The 19778-nt window shown below is 38.3% G+C and overlaps 1 protein-coding gene across 1 annotated transcript in view; it reads right to left on the bottom strand.

Moving 5' to 3' along the window:
* LOC104465916 (transcription factor SOX-5-like) overlaps positions 1-19778 on the bottom strand; it is a gene marked incomplete at its 3' end in the record, with an annotated part of 132682 nt that overhangs the window by 46082 nt on the left and 66822 nt on the right. The window contains exon 6 of the mRNA XM_010079153.1: positions 11319-11404. Within this exon, the coding sequence (XP_010077455.1) occupies positions 11319-11404 (86 nt within the window). The remainder of the gene's footprint in view (positions 1-11318; positions 11405-19778) is intronic.

The raw sequence follows: 19778 nt of genomic DNA, 5'->3' as shown, positions 1-19778 counted from the left end.
AAGAAATATTAGGAAAAGAAAAAGAAAAGGCTTTGTTGCCTGATGCTATTTTCACACTCCCACATGGAGTGTGTAACCTGCAGTGTGGACACTTCACCTTCAGAAGAGTAGAGAGCCGCTGGCCTTGCTGCCCAGGCATGCTGGGGGACAGCCAGCCTTCCCTAGCGCAGCACCCACGGGGACGCACACAGGGATGCTGCTTTTCGGTCCCCTAAGTGCATCAGGTGGGAGGACAGGTACCACCCCACGTCTCTGAGGGATTAACCTCATTCCCTTGCACACAAACTGGCAGTCCCAGGCCCCTTTGGGAGAAACAGATACTGTACCTATAGTAAGGAGCTGAAAAAAGCCACTCCACAGCAGTCCCCAAAGATAATTTGACTCCCTCAATATGCCACAAACAGACTGTCCCTGTCAGCCGCTGCTGGTGCAGTACGTGGCACAGCTTTGGCTACTAAACCAAAGTACAGCTTGCAACATGGCTAGAGGATTCTGCTGTAGTGCAGATTTTAAATAGAGAGAGCAATCACTCTAAACAGCAAGATGTAGAGGTGCAGATATAGCTGAAAACCACTTTTAAAAATCTTAGTTTCTACTAATGTGAGAGCACTTGAAACTTTCTTATTGCTCTCCTGTTGTATTGATAATCTTAGGATACTGATTTCAAAACTTCTCCCAGCTTAAAAACATATCGAGTTTTAAAAATGTTTTTCTTTCTTGTATACAAGTTTTTTATTTTGCTTTTTAGTTTGTTTGATTTATATGTTTGTCCATTAGGGGAAGACAAGCAGTAGCTTGCTGACAGCCCTGCATTCTGTAATTCTAGAGTTTGTCAGCCTCTGAGATCGATGACTTAACAAACCTGCTGTACGTTTCTGGTTGGGCAAGTTATCTGTGATGTGACCAATCTCTGTGGCTAAGGGGTTAAGGGATGTAAATCCAGTAGTCAAGGACCACAAGGAGCTACAGGTACTGTTGCCTTGAAATTTTCTTGTTCAGTTTGATCTTACAAAATCCACTGGAGTGGAAAACATCAAGAACCTCTGAAAGGAGAAAAGGAATTTGAGGAAACTGAGCCTAGGTATTAGGGAAATAATTGCACTCTGAATTAACCTCAGGAACAGGCTAACAGTGTCCAGGTTCAACAGAATAATTAAGTTTAACACTCTGAAAGTTACATCTCCAGATACTATGGTATCTTCTATAGAGCTAAGTTCAGTGTATGACTTTGGAAAGAAAGCAAACAGAACAAGCATCCTGACCTCAGCGGTTTGTTGTTGGATGCTTAGATCTACAGTAACTAGGTATTTCACAGTTTCAGACTGTGCCTAATGTCAGCCTCCATTCACAGAAGCAACTAAAATAATCCTGGCTGGTAACAGTTAAACCTGGCAAGGAATCAGACATAAGAAAGACAGGATGAGAATAAGAAGAGCACAAGAACTTCCAATGGCTTGTACTGTCCTTGCTGTATGCAATTTATATCACTGGCCAGAGATACTCTCCCCATGTACACATTTACTATGCTGTTTATTTCTATCCTGTTCTGCCTTGTCAACTGGAAATTACCCAAAACTTTGGAGAAAAAAGAACTATCATAAACAAGACTGTAGTAAGAAATAAGACATAAATCAAAATTCTTACACATTCATAAATTATACCAATCAGCATCTCACAACAAACCATGCCATATGACTGAGCTACAACAAAGCTAGCAAGATTTCAAGGGAGATTTTCTTCTGTTAACTTTTGGGATGCATAAAAAGTAATGATTTGATTTGTGGACCTAAAGGAGTAAGTGTCAGTAAGTAGTCAGTTTTGTGTAACTCAACTTTTCTCACTGTTGTTATTTGTTATTTGTAGCATTGTTCTGCAAGCTCCGAAGAGCTTGTAGTAGTGATCATGGTAGTGATTTCCAGTTTTCCTGTGTGTTTGTCAGGACGTTCTGCTGAGGCACTGTAAATATACACTATTGGCAGAGCTCAGCATGAAGACAATGAATTCCAAAAATATCCAGAAAAATTCACTACTTTGACTGCAGCTTTCACGTTTTATAGGAGGCCCATAACCCCCCAGTTTATGGTTTCAGAGCGGTTGCCCCCGCTGTCAGCCAAACCCCATTCAGTGTGGTTCCCCCGTCTCGGCCCCGGACCGTTTGCTCAGGATTATACAATCTTATTTGCATGATTATATAATCTTCTTTTCAGCAACATCCCTCTGAAAAGAGCAAACAACATAATAGGAAAACCAGTAGCATAAGCCAACTATTTCAAAAGCCGGTGTCTGGAATGTGCAAAGGGCACAAAGTAGGAAAAAAAAAAGTTTTTTTAGTGTTGTCACCAGATTTTTCATACAGACTTTTCCAGGGAGAATTAATTCCTAATGAATGTAAGCCATGAAAGAAACACCACATTCTGTGAAACACAAACATGTCACAGGTTTGCTCTGCTCTCAATGTAGGGAGGGAGGCATCATTTCGGTTATCTCAAGGTGTACGTACAAAGGTGGCTATTTCCTTCTTTCAACAGAAGCTACTTCAGGGCATCAGTGTAAGATGCTTCTCAGGTGGTTTCCCCCCTCCTCACCCCCGTTTCAGACTCTGCCAGACAGGTGTTACCATTGCTGTTATTTTGATACTGATTTTTGTCTTTCAGTTGGTTGAACTCGTAACATGGACAACATCATTCCAACCATCAGAAGTCCTCGTTTTATTGCACAGAAGAATAAACAAAGTCTTAGCTGATATATAGGCCTCCACTCCTCAAGTTTTCTCTTCTTTCATACACTTCAGACTTTGTCCTAGACAGGATGTTGTGTAAGTGAAGACTGTCATATTCTAATCTGCAAACAGGCTCTTCTGCTGGCTGCTAACACTACTTATGATGTCAGTTACTTCAGCAATATTCATCTAAAATTAATGCCTTATAAATAATCAAGGAGTAATCTGCTTCCGTCTGTCAGGCTAACCCCAAAAAGAAAGAAGTGTAACATTTTTGTGAGAGAAAAGAAATTAAGGATGACCTGACCTCGCAAGTACTCTTGCCAGACAGTAACGCACTCTTCCTTGCATGACCTATTTTTCCCTGCTCACACCACAGAGACATTTCAAACAAATGGCCAGTAACATAGACTGCTTGAAACACAGAGCTGCCACCCAAACGACAAAGTTGGGCATCTTAATGGCTCTGTCATATTTCCAAAAGTTTTTAGTGACTTCTTATCTCATTTGAAGTTGAAATAGGGCTCTGTTTATCTAGTCCACAAAGGACAATGTCAAATGTCACGTTTTTCCAGAAATTATTGTACTGGGTATGGATCATGGCCCAGTATTTTGTTGTGTGTCACAGTGTGTGAACGGCCAGTGTGAAGAAGTATACTGAGTACACACATCTAATACACACAGTAAGTATACTTGGTGTTTTAGTTATAACGCAAACCAACATAAGGAATAACTTCTAGCTAAACAAACTATTTATAGCCTAAGTAAGCCTTCTTATAGACTAAGTTCCAGTGCCAGAATACTTTCAATTTGCTTTTGAAAGATGCTCAGAACTATTGCCTATTAAATTCCCCTGAGACTCAGAGAACATCTGTTTCTACTACTAGAATCAGATTCTGTAAAAGTTATGAAGATCAGCATCACCTGTAGTATGAACTACTTAATACCTGTGATTTTCAGCCTTTTTGGTTTGAGAACTCCACAACCTTCTTAGTAGAGACAAAGACCAATGTAGTATGATATAAAAACCTATCTACAACAGGTCAACTTTTCTGACACCTTTCAGACCCATTAAAACTATTAATGGCTCCCTAGTAGAAAATCACTGAATTATACTATTATGAGACATTTTTAAGGTCACTACAAGAAAAAGGCACATAAATGGTCATCTTTTGCTAATTCTCAGAAGTCGAGAAGATAACAAAGACCTTGAGAGAGAAAAAGACAAAGGAAAATGGAAACAACACAAGAGATGAGGAGAAAGAAAAACAGAAGTGCATAGAGGCAAAGGACTGGGTTTCTTCATGCTGGGGTTTACATGTAAAGAGGCAACAATATGAAGCTGAAGGCTGGCAAATACGAAATAACATGGAAAAGACACTGCTTGTGCTATTTCCATTGTCCAAATGTCAAATGCCTTCTGGGAACCCGGGGGGGGGTGGGGGGAGGAGAAGTAATAGCTGTATAAGCATCTTGTAACAGGTTCTTCCTAAAGGGGATTTCTTGAAAACTGCTAGGCTCTGATGCTAGCCCATATGGGCTCAGGAAAGTCAGAGAAAACGCTGGCTGCACTTTTTCCAGGATATTTGCATATGTTCTTTAGTATGCAGAATGTCTCTGTATGTAATTGAATTGTTGTTTTTGCCTCTATTAATACATATGCAAATGACTCACTACTGCAGCTGTGCTGTATTAATCATATGTGTGCTTCTGTCTGTCTGCCCTGCAGGCTCAGGGTCGGAGGGAGGGGGAAGAGGGAATTCAGTCCCTTTAACCTACAAGAAAGCTCACTTATGCAGACAGAGGTCTGCTGGCAAACAGCAGGCCTGAGTTAAAACTGGAAGGAAAATAGGCTGGTCATTTTTCAGTCTTTTTCATTTTTCATAGATATGGATGGAATCTGAAAGTTATGCAGAAAGGACTGTTAATCTAGATAAAATGAATATACTACCACTGCTAATTCTTTCCCCTGGAGGGCTGGGGAGGGAGTTATAATCTGACAACCCACAGAGTAGCCACGATATTTTTTTACCATGTGTATTTACTGCCTGTAAATGTCCACTGTGCCAAATAAAATACAAAGCATTTATATATAGTCTGTCATAATGATTGTCTTTTGTAAATTGACTCTATTCCAATAAAATGATGTGGTCAAGCTTTTCATTCAAATCTATTTTGATAGAATATATTGAGTTTACCCATAACACTGTATAAGATTATATCAAAGGCAAGTATGCGCTATTTAGACACCAAATACAAAGCACATTTACCCACCATGAACAAGATTTATTTGAGCTGATATGTTCTGTGGTTCATGCTTTTACACAATCTATCACAATCCCTAGCTCTCAGCAGGTATCCGGAAAGTGAAGACTAGTTGCATCCTGGTGCTGTGAGGCTTGCTTTTGAGTTAATTGGGAGGAACTTTTTCTGTTTAAAAACATAGGGATTGCTCAAAAATGGTCTTGGTGATCACTAGCCCCTCGCCCCACACCTTACTTATACAGTTTAAGAAATATTTTGAAATCATCACTAAGACTTCAAAATAAATAAGAAAACTTGGTAAGCTCAAATTTTTGAAGACTACTTACCCACACACACATAAAGGTCTTCACCCTGTTTAGATGGCTGTAGCTTCACTTACAGGAAGAGTACTATGCCCCATTTTTTCTAGCTGAAGAACTAGACCTTGGTCTTCTGTGATCTCTTTTAAAATGGCCATCTTAGCTACTAATTTGCAGAACAGGTGGCGAATATCTAGTGGCCAAAACATTCACTTACAAAGCCAGAAAGAAGTGCTGGAGAGAAATAAGGAATATAGAATCTGCATGAACGTAGCAATTCGTAAAACTATTTAAAAGGGCATCCAACAAAAATGCATGCATATTATGTTGTTTTATTACTCGTATTATTATCATTATTTGTGATGGCCATCAGAAACAGCATAGCTATACACTGAGCTAATGGCAGATGGACAACTGCCATCTTTTGGTTATTCTAATGAGAGATGTCGCTTTTCATGTACTTATCTATTTTTTTCCCCAGACGTGTGTGCTCGCAGTGAAAAACTAATTCTACTTTTCTAGGCTTAAGTGGATTGCATGAGTATTATAATATTGTAATTAAACTGTGCACTAATGATTCATTCCCCACAAATTAAGTCAGAGTCCTATTAATGAGAACAGGTAAAGTAGAAAAGCAAACAGTGAAAAGGATACTGACTCTCACTGTTGAGAAGCCAACTCAGATGGTATTTAAAGGTAGACACTGCCCAGCAAATAGAAGGAATAACCTTTCCTGCACTGCTAAGAAATGGTTTACCTTCTTGTAGGCAAATAATTGGCTATAGTAATACCCCAAAGAGGTCATGAATGGAGATCGCAGAGTAAATTAATAATGAATAAAGTATTGCCATCTCTTGGCTACATTCCACAGAGACAATAATGGGGCATCAGACTTTTATTCTCAATCTGAAATATTTCATGTGTCTTTGCAGCTCTGGCAAGTTGGCTCCCCAATACAAGGGAAGAATCAAGCTTTCTGTATTCAGATGTATCACTACAGTGTTCATACAGCTTTTTCACAGTCTTCTTTCACAGATTTGTGGTGGTGTAACAGTGGAAGGTCAACTGCTTAATCTGGTCAGAACTGGTTATGTCTACAGATTATAGTAAGAAATCAGAAACAGATATGCAAAAAAAAAAATAAAAAAATTAAACGTGCCTGACAACTAATGCACTAAAATATAGTGCCATCTCTTTAAGAGAGAGGGGAAGTTCTATCATCAGCAACATTTCAAACGAAACTTAGAGATACTTCAGAGAAACAACCTCAACTGGCAAGTGGAGAGATGTTGCTCATCCCACCAATGGTGCAGAAGCCAAAAAGGAAGCTAGCACATAAGAAAAAAACAAAAAGGTATCTGACTGAGCAGGCAGTCCTCATGCTTTATTTTTGTTTCATAGGCAACAGATGTTTGATGTAATACTTGTATAACCATTGGAACAGTCTACCTTCTGATCAGTCACTGTATACTTGTTAAACAGCTCTATCCTTTCTGTTTCCTTCAAGTAAAACAAACATGGAGGCCACAGATGATTACGTGACCCTTAAGATACCTAGAAATAAGGTTTTAATGACCCAGACACCTAAATATTAGCAAGATGAACAACTCTGAGAAGCGCTCAAACTCCAAATGGGTTTAAGTTTTCTCAAAATCTAGCTACTTATGTCAGTGCCTACATGTGGCCCAAATTCTTCCAAAAATGTGGTCCACGCGATATATGCTAAATTCCATTGAAATTCAGTCCTTCCCACACCACTGAAAAGACAGTTTTATAGCAAGGAAAAAAAAAAATTGACTCAAGTACTTAACAAAGAAAGTGCAGACTAAAACACTTGGCCAAATTATTCTTCCAGATACGTTTGAGGCCTAAATCTGCTCATCGTCTTCATACAAATAGTGAAAGAGAATCAATCAGGAATGTTCAAATGGTTGGTCTTCAGAACTGAGACCCAGATAAAATGCTTTCACACCCATATGCTGACATGAGGTTCTCTTGATCCATGTAGTGACAGGTTTGGTCATAATGTTGAACACAACCACCAATAATCATGATGCCATTTCACGCTAAGATGAACAGGGAAGACAGTTCGAACGTGGGCACTCAAAACTTTTTGGGGTGTTTTTCCAAGAGCAGATGTTTGCAGGAAGTCTGTATTACATCAGACTGCTATATTGTTTTGACAGGACACAGAATGACCATATAGTAACACTACACGGGCAGCTGTCATTATACATCCAGCATTATCTTTCACTGTAGTTATGGGTATATACAGCATTTGTATTACTGCCAATTAATCAGTCATTGTCACTATCTGGTTATCAAACAAACAATCTGGGAAATCTGAACCATTTGCAATCCCACTGGTACAGATTCCTTTCAATTTTCAGATCAGGCGATCAGGTCCCTTGCTTCATAATGCTCAGAAAGCACACAGGAATTATTTTTTCTCCAAAAAGAAACCACCAGATACTATTTTATAGTGAACCTGCTCAGACTTCTGGAAACATGTATTTCATCCTAGATATCCCCAAGATGACCAGAATTAGAATAACCACTTCAGTTTACTTTGTGTAAAACTTGTTACATGATGCGGATGCTTACATCTTTGAATTGTTATCTTCAAGATGGAGGAATTTAATTAACATGATATAGGAAAACATCATGTTCATATAAGGAGTACAGCAGTGCTTTTAATTTGTTAGCCTTATTCAGTAAAACATGGTGGCAAGGCTATGCTCAGTTTTGTTCTCGTGCATTTGAAACAGAATCACCATGCTGCATCACTCTCGAAGAACAAGAGCATATGAAATTTACAGGGGAAAAAAACAACATAAGAAACTCACATGCTAACCAAGAGGGATTTTACTGCAATGAGGGTGTATTTTAAAATTATACTTCACACAATGTTTAGGACTGAATCTTCTCATTAACAAAGGAAAGCCAAAAACTTCTTTTCAAATTAAACTCGTGTCATTAAATGTGGGTATAAGTGAATATGCAGGCCTGGTAAGATAACTCGCTATCAGAGGACAGGTTCAAGCATGCACTGTGTTAGTTCCAGCTTCTCCAACATGGCCTCATCCATCCACTCTTTTCCCAACACCTAACAATATAAGTTTTAGTTACCACTCTTTTGAGTCATTAGGTTCTCTGTGGATACTGAAAATAAAGGCAATCACATATGGCTAACTGTGATAGATATCAGATGACAGAATCTGTATACTCCAGTGGGTATTCAAAGGCAGGGAGAGAAATGGAGGGCTTCAGATTACAAACCCATCAGTGGGAATCAACAGGGCATTTCAAAATGAGAGATAACATTTTCACTGACAAAGGGCTATCTTTGCCACAGAAAAACAATCAGGTGTTAGCTGTTCTTCTCTAAATACAGTGTGGATTTAATTTACAAGAAGAAAATTCCATTTTGACAACCAAGGATAAAAAAAGTACTTCCTGTTGATCTCAGAGTACGCTACTAAAGCCATGCCTAGACTTAAAATTCTCTAATGAAATGACAAAGACATGTTTATCGCTATACAAACAAACCAGAAAAAAATCTTTGGCTTTGTCTTCAGTATGATAACGTTGTGTACCAAATTCTGCTGGGAGCAACAAACTGAGTATTGTGTCAGATTCTTTGTTCTCTCCTGAAAACTACTGCTTTTAAAATAGAAACCCTGAAAATTAGTGATAGGGAGGATAGAAAAAGAAGAAAAGAGGGAACATTGTACTTTTCTGACCTTCTACTGTCTGATGACCAGAAGACAGAGGGTTTGTAGAGAACACTATAGTTATATGTAATGTAAGGTAACGTCTGAAGTAAGGAGTTCCTCCTTGAAAAAAACTGCAATGGCTGCACATTCATTCATGTCATTTAAAGGCTGTTTGGGACTAGTTATTCATGACAAACACTATGAATGTTTCTTCATGACTGAAGAAACAGTCATCACTGAGCTAAATTGGATTTGAACAGAGTTAGGAAGGCACAATACTTCTAGGCCAGTAGCTACGTTAGATTCAGCTCTACTCATGTTACCATGGGTGAGAGTCCATTCTGAGTACTGTATCATAAAACCTATCTGACTCTTTCAATTAGAGGCATGTCCAATTTCTATTAGACAGGTTGTGCTGATAGCTAAAAATCACTGTTAAGATGTGAAGAAAGACAACTATAATTTTTTTCCAGCAAATACATACCCTTAGAGATCAAGTCTAAAAGATCTGAAGGAGTCTACAGAGTTACTAATGGTCTCCTTTGCACAGAAATAAGAGGCCTTTGAGGTTTTCAAATTTTCCACAACCTAAACTCATCTTAAGATATTTATAAAGTCAGTCACATTTGCACAAAGCCCACCTTTTTATAAGGCAACTGTCATTGTGATAAAGGCTATTTTAATCAGAATACTTCAGCCCACCACATACAGAGATACAGCCCAAAGCTGGTCCTGAAATTAAAGTAAACCACCCTCCCAACTTACTGGAGCACTGATGCATTATCTTAGGACTAGCTTGAATGACTGCAAAAATAAGAAGAATTTGACTCAGATCTGTATTTTCTCATTCTAGCTAGCTCCACTTTTGTTTTTCCTTTTTCTCCCTCTTCCATATGTGTGTTAATGTGTGTTTGGCTATTATAAGCACTTTATCAATAACTGATGCTACTCCTAAAAATTCACTTCAGAGGGACAACTTTTATGGCTCCCATGATTCTTAAGCCGCCTACGGTATTTGTAACTCACAGAATCAGAAACTAACACACAGATAGTGTAGCTTTTCATACAAAGGCACAATAGGAATGAATGTATTAACCTCTGTGGTGCATGGAATGTGTCAGCTTATACACTGGCAGCTATTTCAGTGAAACTCGGCTAACTTCCGCTGGCTGTGTTAAAATAAAAAAAAATAAATAAATTATTCCCCAGAACTATGTCCCACGCTCTCATGCGCTGGCCAAACAACTGAAATATCTGATGTTGTAGAGAGTCTACCTCATACTGATGCCGGCCAAACTGAGTTTCAGAATGTGTTTTACACGTACTGTTTATAAATACTGAGCTTTTCCAAGCAGGTATAAAGCTCTGCTGTTCCATGTGACTTGGCAAATAATGAGTGGGGAGATGAATTAGCAATGGAGAATATGGGATTTTTTTTTTTTGTTTCTACAAAAGAGTGTCAATCCAGATTTTGCAGAACTAGAGATGATTTGAATCTTTATTTCATTTTAGTCCCAAATTTTACCGGGCTTCATCCTGCCAGCAAAGCATACATGGTAGATAACAGAATTCAAACTGTGGAGATGGACATCACATTTTCTAAATTCCAATGACTTGACAAGGATTGTGGGGCTGATCAGGAATACCGGAGGAACATCTGCACCACTATCATTAAGACCATGGAACCCTAATAGCTCCAAATTTTAGAATTATATTGGGAGTTTTGAATCGGATACATCTGGCTACAGGGCCAACCTTTGAATGTAGCTCAAAAAAAATTCTTTACTATCTTTCCACCTGATTGCCTATGTTAAATTAGTGTAATTGCTAATTATCTGCACTACAGCAATGCCTAACATGTGCTGGGTACCATAAAACACTGTAAGAGAGGCCAGTCATTGCTCTGAAGAGCTTACAGCCTGAAAGGACATAATCACGTTAAGCGACTTTTAAGCAGTTTAAAAGTGCTTGTCAGGACAAAGCTCTTCTGCCTGGCAGTGCGCTTCCTTTTGCTGGTTTGCTGGTTTGCATCAGAACTATCTCATGGAAAGGACAAGCAAACATACCACTCTGCAGAAATTTAAAGCACAACCCTAAAAGTAGTTAAATTGACAATAAAGGCACAAAAATGTAACAAAAAGTTCCCTCAAGGTAAAAGGAAAATGTATACAATTTGACGATTATTTTGCTTCAGACGCAAATTTTACGTGAAGAGAACAGACCAAAAGCCCTGCTAATTGCATTGTGTTCAAATGGAAGAGAAAACTGTTTTTCATATTTACTTAACCTTTGCCTCTTCTGCATTGTTTTCGGACTTACCTGCAGTTGGAGTGGGCCTAAGCCTGGTGTTGCTGCGGCAGCAGCTGCCATGGTAGTTGGGATCAGCTGAACGGGGTAAGGGTCACCTAAGTAAGAGAATAATAGAGGCGTCAGCACCTTTTATCTACTCTCCACCTGCAAATTAAAGTCCTGCATTCACTCTTTCTTTTTCCAAAAGCCTTCTTTTGTGTGCCTTGTTGAGGCCTAATGAAAAGCTCTATTGTGCAGCCTTTTACTAACACTCTTTTCACAATTCTGGCTGAGAGAGGAATGTGAATAAAAGGCACAAGCAATTAAGGCGGAAACCTCATCCTTTTTCATGATGTATTTAGGGAAATGGAAAAAAAAAAAAAGTGCACATTGATCAGAAGGCTGCACTTCAAAAAAAAAAAAAAGAAAAAAAGAAAGAAAGAAAGAAGATGGGGTGGAGGAGAAGAAAAGGAAAACAGTACAACCTTGATAAGATCACCGCATTAGAAGGGGACAAATTTACAAGCTTGTCCAGAATATGAAGTTAACCAAACTCAGCTCACTGTTAGTAAACTGAGCCTCACACAGATCAGAAATGACACTCCCTTGACTGCTGTGTTTAATTTTAGGTGAGGAGAAAAAAAAAAAAAAAAAAATCTTCCTTTAGTTGCAGGGTTTGATCCTACAACAGGAACAAGCATGTGACGGTAAGTCAGTCAGATAGGAGCCTCTGAAAGCCCTGTGCCAACTCCACTTCATGACTTGTCCTTCAGTTTTGCTTCGGAGGGAAAACTACTTCAGTTTTAGTAGAACTGCACTGTGCTCAATGAGATAAAGGGACCCGTTAGTAAAGGTTTAAGTAAAAGCTGCAGGTGTTTATAACGGAAAACTACCTAAGATGGCAAAAATCAAGATGGAGACAGGAGTGTTTTAATGTTATGAAGTGCTCACTTGTGGTCACTCCTTACATATCTGACTTGTTAAAATAGACTTCATATTAGCCCATCAACAAAACTATTAAGAAAACTGGTAAAAAATAATGAAAAATGTTACATGCATTATATTGCTTCTCCAAATGCTAAAATGTTTAAGCACTCTCCACTCAAATAAGGATCACCAGAGAATTTCTGTATGCCCCTATGTTCTGGTAGTGTGCATGATTTCTGTAGCATTAAACAGCCACTTGAAACGAGACTACGGAAAAGGCAGAACACTCTATCAGGAAAATCTACCTAAATGTTCCTGTACATTTCATTAGAGAGGTAGATTAAAAGTTTTCCTCCTTTACTGTGGTTTTTTGAGTGAACTGCAGGAAAAAAAAAAAAAAAGACAAATTAAGAAGGCAATGCAGGCTGTTCCATACAACCATTATTAGTTATTATTGACTTGAAGTTTGTAATGGTATCAAGCCTAAGTCACAGGAAACAGAAAACAAAGGGAAAGAAATTTATTCCATGTTTTTGAAATGTTAGAAAAAAGCTGTGTTGGTATATACACGTTCAGGAAAACTGCTAATTTTTTTTCCCATTTACAATGCAACCTTCTTTACAGAGACCTTTTCATTCAAGCATTTTGATCTCCTGTTAAGAATTAAATACCGTAACTTCTAGAAATGGAGGTCCAGAAAAAAAACTGGGCTGGCAAAGCATCTTAATAGATATTTAACTTCAATAACCATGCCTGCTTACATTTAAGAACATCTTAAATAATGCTTTGCTGACTGAAGTCTCAGAGTATTTCAAGGCTGGGCAGCCAAGCAATGGGAATCCAAAGATTCACCCAGGCATCTCCATTCACAAATGTCTTTGCACCAGCAACAGACCACAACTTCTCTATTTACTAATTTATTGTAATTGGGCAACAATTTCCTGACTTGCTTGGATTTCTTTTCCCCAGAGGACTTCATTGTTTCACATTTTCCCATTTTCCTCTGCCTTAACTGAGGCATCCACTTTCCATTTCATATAATGGATTGAATGAAACACTTCTCTGACTTGAAATTTTCTGGGGAGTTATCCTGTAACCCAAGGAATGGGCCTTAAACATGTGAAGACATGGAGAAGAAAGAGACTGTGGTCAAGACTCAGGGTCAATGGTGTTTAGCTGCTTCCACACCACTAGTAGCTCAAAGGCTAATCCCAGTATCATTCTGAAAGGCTTCTCTCTAGAATATGAGATTTTGTACAAGGACCAGCTATGAAATAATATAAAATTATTAATTTATCAACCACAAAGAAAAGAACAAGGGAAAAGTTTCTCACTAGAATGTTGATTTTACATCCCATTAGAATTTCTAGTTACAAACGATTTGCATTAAAACATACATATTAAAAAATTAACTTCCATTCACTGTCCCATGTCCCTCTTCTCTCCACACACATGCATAAGCCTCAGCCCATCTTCCCAAAACCTCATGCTAATTCATAAATACCATTATTCTCACCTCCCTGAACAGCCAGGCAGATTCGCATACCTACGTCTGTTGTGGTAATTAGGTTTTACAGTTAATTGGTAGATATATCAAGGAGATGCTTCTGAGAGAAGAACATGCTAAAGTCCCCATAGCCCTTTGTATATCCCATGGCCATGTGCATGGTCACAACCACTGGCTTTGGGTGTGTAGGTAACGCCTCTGGGACTCTTTAAGAGACCATGCTGGAAAGCAACTAGTACACTGATACATGTTACGGTGAATTTTCAGAACTCTAAGGAAACACTCAAATTCATCCTAAAAACAGATTACAACTGTGCAGAGCTAGGCTCTTCTGTTTACCAGGTTGTTTTTTTGTTTGTTCACTCTCCAAAGGGTTTTACAATTTTCCAGTGATCCAAAAGAATTTTAAGAAACAAAACCAACAAACAAGTCTGAAAGGCTTCTGTAACCTATTATGAACCTTTGCATCGTTATGCTTTGATAATACCCTCTGCTATCTTGTGCTTACCTTAGGGGTTTAGCAATTCTTTTTATGAAGAAAAGTACATCCTCCCTGTGCTGCAATTCTTTCACAAGTGCTCCTCATACATAGTACATCCACACTACTTCTCCCACGGTACAGACACCGTAGCAGTGAAGAAGTTGGAGAAAGTTACAATAATGAGCAGAGACACCATCGGGGTTAGCCATCCACTGTGTTTGCCCTGGTACAAACGTCTAACAAAAGACTGCCTTTGTCTGGAGGAGCTTACTGCTCCATAGGAGACAAAACTCAAAAGAGCGAGGAATACGCAGATGCCGTGCCATGCCCTGGGTCACACAACAGGCCAGTAGAAGGCCCAAGATTAAAACTCACAGACAACTCTTCAGACAGTGTCCTTTCCCGGAAAGGATCCAGGCCCTGTATCAATGAAGAGGCCAAACACTTAAATACTCACCTCACATAGCACAGGAGCAGCTGCCGCCTCTCAAAACACTAACAAAGGCCTCAAGTCTCCTCTGATAAATATGGACCTGCTCGCTCTCTGCTGTTACTCTACAACATGATACCTCTTTTCTACTGTCCTTAAATTTATTCCAATATCAGACTGAAGGTTTTGCCTGAACAGCTTTATTTAATTCTGAAGTCTGGGAAATCCATGTCTTAACTATTTCATTACCTTTTCAGTAAATATCTTATTTTTAGATGTAAAAAGATGCTACTTTTTTTTTCCCCCAAGCTCTGGGAACATTTCTGGAATGTGAGACAAGATATACAGTTATTAGGAATAGATATTTCCCAAGTCATTCACAAGTTTGCATCACTGAAAACACCAATAAACTCTCAAACAACTATACTACATTTCAATTCACTACTAACCTACTAATGTACGAAGGCAGGAGTGTACCTCCCTGTATCTTTCAGCTACCAAAAGACACATTTTGTGAATTCCTTTCACGTTCCAAATTGTCTCTCATTATGAGTGGACTTTTCTTATAAACAAAGCATCAGAGAGAAGTTTTGTTGTTGCTGCTTTTCTTTAGTACACTATATGGTAAAATCTGGACCAAGTCAAAGGCTGGGATTTTTATTGTAAGAACAATGTCAAAATTATTTCATTAGCCGACATATTCTTCTCTAATATACAGTTATTTCCCAGATACTCAGTGACATCCTTTTGCAGAACAGACTATGCAAGACTGACTACATGAAAAGGGCACAGAAGGATGTATGTACTAGTGATACCGCACTTAAATGAGTGAATGGGATATGTCCGCCTGGAGGAGCTGATGGGGTGTGTATTAGAGGTGTTGGTGCAAAGGAGAACGTCAGAAAGAAGGCAAGGCTGAACCCTCAATTCTCTGCCAAATCTTTATTTCTCTATCCTTCTTTTGGTCCGTCTTCCACAAACATACCCAGAACCTCTTTCCTGATAATTTATGCACTGCAACTTCTTTCAATTTCAAATCACACCTTCTTCCTTGCCCAAAATAATCTTCCAAGATCTTGCTTACAAAGGGATTTTTCAAGAAGTACGTTCACTTTTAAACCACTCTTTCTATGAACTTTCTCTATGATCCTCCACTGAAAACACTTTTCTGTGAAAGTAAGTTGTGGTACAGAGCCAAGAGGACATACTGTCCCAAAATGCAAAATAACAACCCTGTGTGTTTAGGAACTTGATTTTCAACTTGATCCAGCTCACGGATATTAAATGATTGTATACTTGTGGAAATACAACAGTGGCTCTTAAACCACTGATGTGTTTTGCAAATTTTATGAAAGGAGTTGAGCAAGTTAAAAAACATTAAGACTTTTTTTTAAAAGAGAAAATAAAGTATAGAAGCTAACATTATGTGTGTTGCACCACTCACCTAAATTCATAAGATGTTTTTTGTATTCCTTTTTCTGTCACTCATCTCATTTATTCTCCTTCACAGTGTAATCCCCCCTAGTGTCTTGTCTTGTCTCCTGACAGGCACAATTGTCTTACTTGCTATATAAATCAAGTTACATGCTAATGTTAAATTATAATGTTTTGACAGGATTTTTAAGTTGAACCTGATTATATGAAACAATAGAACTCTATGATTTTTTTTCCTGAAATCTTCTTTAAAAAAAAATATACCAGAAGAGGAGAAGTAGCATTTTTATTTTCTATGATTTTTTTAAACTTACTGTTTTCCTCCTACCTGTCTTTTGGGGAGAGCAAATGAAAAAAGTTGGAGGTCATGAAAGGAGAAGGAAAAAAAAAAACCCACCATAGTGTAAAGAATATAAAGAGTAGGAAACAAAAACAAATCCTTAAATTATAATTTCCAAAACCAGAATGCTAAACTAAATTCGATGAAAAACAGTGGAATAAACATTTCCTTATAGTAGATCTGTTGAACGAAAAGGAATTCTACATTATGTTCGACCCATTTTTTACAAGCTCTAGAAAAAGACACAATAATTTTACACTCAATTTATCACTAAAGTATATTTATAAGGAATAATCACAGCTGATGGCTAACTGACAGGTAAGCCACTGCATCTCTTCTTAACTACTCATTCATTCTCACTCACCCTCATCACCATTTTCCTTCTGCTTTTTTGGTGCCATGGTAGACATGTAGTAAGAGTAATGGGAAGCTGTGAAAGACATCAGCAGTGTTCCCTGGCTTCTAGCTTCTAGGCATTAGGGATGTAAACAAATAAGAAAAATATAAGAAGATATCTAAGAAGATAACATTAGTGGCTTCCAAAAAGAAATCCAAACTGGTTCCCCGATTTTTTTGAGGATAGCTCTGGACAGTATTGCCCAAGTGCTGTCTACAAGGGATTAGTCTATTTTATATTTTAAAGAAACAATTCAGTCTATGGAAGGGATGGCTTTGGAGGGACCTAACAGCAGCCTTCCAGTTCCTATGAGGAGGTGATCAGCATGACAGGGCCAGGCTCCTTACAGCTGTGTTTGATTGAATGACTAGAACCAAAGGACATAAAGTGAATCAAGAGAGGATGAGATTTTCCCCATGAGGACAGTAAGACACTGAAACAGTCTGTCAAAACAGGGTTGTGCAGTCTCTGTCCTTGGAGGTTTTCAAGCCCTGATTGAATAAAGCCCTGAGTAACCTGGTCTTATCTCCTAGATGACCCTGCTTGGAGGAGAAGGTTGGACTACAGACCTTCTGAGATCCCTTCCAACCAGAAAAATCCTATTATTTCCAGAGTGCCCATTTTTATATATATATACACCTGTTGAATAAATGACAGTCATTCAAAAGCTCTGAGTACCAAGGAAAGCCAATGTATTTCCACAGAAGCTTGTACCTGCTCATGAATTTAAAAATCAGGACTTTTATTTGGTTGCTCAACTATAGATAATAGTGCCATAACATCAAACATCTTTTATGCCCTAGAAACTGAACTATCAGCCGGTTTTCACAGGACCCCATTATTGTGCTTGTCTACTTTGGTTTCATTAACATTATTGTGAAAAGCCACACATAGATCAGGGGCCATGGGATTCTTTCAGTTAGAAATAGTCTTTAGATGTGTTGTTTTTTGCAGTCTTGATGCTTTCCATTGCATTTGCAGCATTACACAAGTGACACATTCTCATGCATGCTAAAAGGCAAAGTTGTTACCAAAAATTCCTCCTTCTTGCTGTTTCTAGCTACAATGCTATTACTCTTTTCTTATCCTGGGGGGAACATGAGGGTTTAGTCATATGCTCATTCTTTTCCAAGGCATAAACAGTAGCCCTGAAAGATGACTAGCATCTTTATAAAGAAGCTACAGTATGTGGCCCTCACAACACATGGTTCCTATTTTTCTCATTCTGATAAAAGCATAGCAATGTCAATATTTTTCTCTTGTGATTTGGTGATTGTCCATGACCTGTATGTCAGCTGATACAGCTGACACAGTTAAATCAGAAATTAGCACTTACTCTCTTTAGAAGCCAGACACATGGACACTGAGCACAAGAAAAATTGTAAGACAGTCCACATGATACTCCATTAAACAATGAAACATGTGACTGACTAAAAACCAGAGATACATCAGCAAATTTCCCTCAGGAAGTTTATGGTATTTAACTCCTAAACATTAATTTTATTGTACTGTATGAGGAACCAATTAACTGAGAGTTTCATTTTTATAAGACATAGGAATTATTGTTCAGAATATAGATCAACAGTAAATTCAGCATATTTTATTCTGCATTATTTTTATTAGGCTTGGCTTGTTCATCTCACATATTTTTGCCAATTTTAAAAGGCAATTAGATATTTCATCAATAACTTTGTGTGCATTTATTTAGAACACTTCCAGCAGCAGCGAGCTGATATGTTAGACACATACAATGTATATATTGTACATTCAGATTCCCCCCCCCCCCCCAAGTGGATATGGTTTAAATAGTGATTAAAGTGCCTTCAGGAAACCTCATGTTGATGACATCTGACTGGGAACACAATATGATTTGTTACAACAAATTATCCACAGGGGAGGGGAGGAATGGGCAAAAAAAAGCCAATTCTTGTTTCCAAAATTTGGCATATTTCAATAAAAATAACATAGGTATTAGCAGATAAAAGGCTACCTAGAAGCTTCCCTGAGAATTTGTGAATAACGTGGAAAATATATTTGGGGTAAATCCCATTCCAGAAATACAGACTTACTAAGTATTGCTTCCTGAGAAAAGAAAACAAATCCTAAAAATCTCCATATAATAATTTCTTGCACACCCCAGTTTAGAAAATGAAGTATGTTGTTCTATATCCTCCAGAGAAGAAACTACCTGGAATTCAACAGCTTCAACCATACTGAAAAACCTCAGGACCACTACAACTGCTTTAAGCGGCTAGTCAACATTTCACTTCCTTTGTATCATAACCATCAAATGCTTAAAGAAGTGATGTCGTGTGGTTTCCAAAAATCTTACTTAGCACCATTAATTGCGGAGGACCCATCTTTTTTTACAAAGTTTGGGCTGGACTTTAGTGGAAAGCTAATCGTAAACAGTGCTGCAAATGAGGAACCACAGAAGCAGCACAGGGAAGCATTGTGTCCTGGTGTATTCTGCTACTTACACCTGTTGACGAATACCCAGTCTCCCCCTATTCTCAGCCTAACTCCTTCTGCCTTTTCTGCAAATAGGTCCCCTGAAGCAGCCCTTTTTGCTTTCCCAAATCTTTATTTTTTTCCCCTGTGTTATCTCTTATACAGGAGAGACAATCATGCCTTAATATTCCACATACAAATCTATACATATGTGCATTAATAAAAGAATAACACTGCCTACGACTGAAGAGCAGCCTCCTGTGAGGTAGAACTATGCAGTTTTTAAAAGGCCCAATATAAAACTTACCTTCTATCACTTACACTGTTGTTATACTTTCAAAGCAATTCACAAATATTAATTAGCTCTAAATAAATTCTAATTATTTCTAAGAGTGGCCCTAGCAGATCTGTATCATCTGGTGTGAAATCTGACTTCAGTGAAGTCAACAGCAACAGCTCCTCAGACCTCAGCAGAGCTGACATTTCACTCGCCATTGCTAAAATGCTGGGAGTCATGTATATT

This window comes from Pterocles gutturalis, unplaced genomic scaffold (assembly GCF_000699245.1).
Source record: "Pterocles gutturalis isolate BGI_N339 unplaced genomic scaffold, ASM69924v1 scaffold33103, whole genome shotgun sequence".
Classification (NCBI taxonomy): Eukaryota; Metazoa; Chordata; class Aves; order Pterocliformes; family Pteroclidae; genus Pterocles; species Pterocles gutturalis.
The sequence above is the reverse complement of the archived record's forward strand: the minus strand, read 5'-3'. Positions and strand labels throughout refer to the sequence as shown.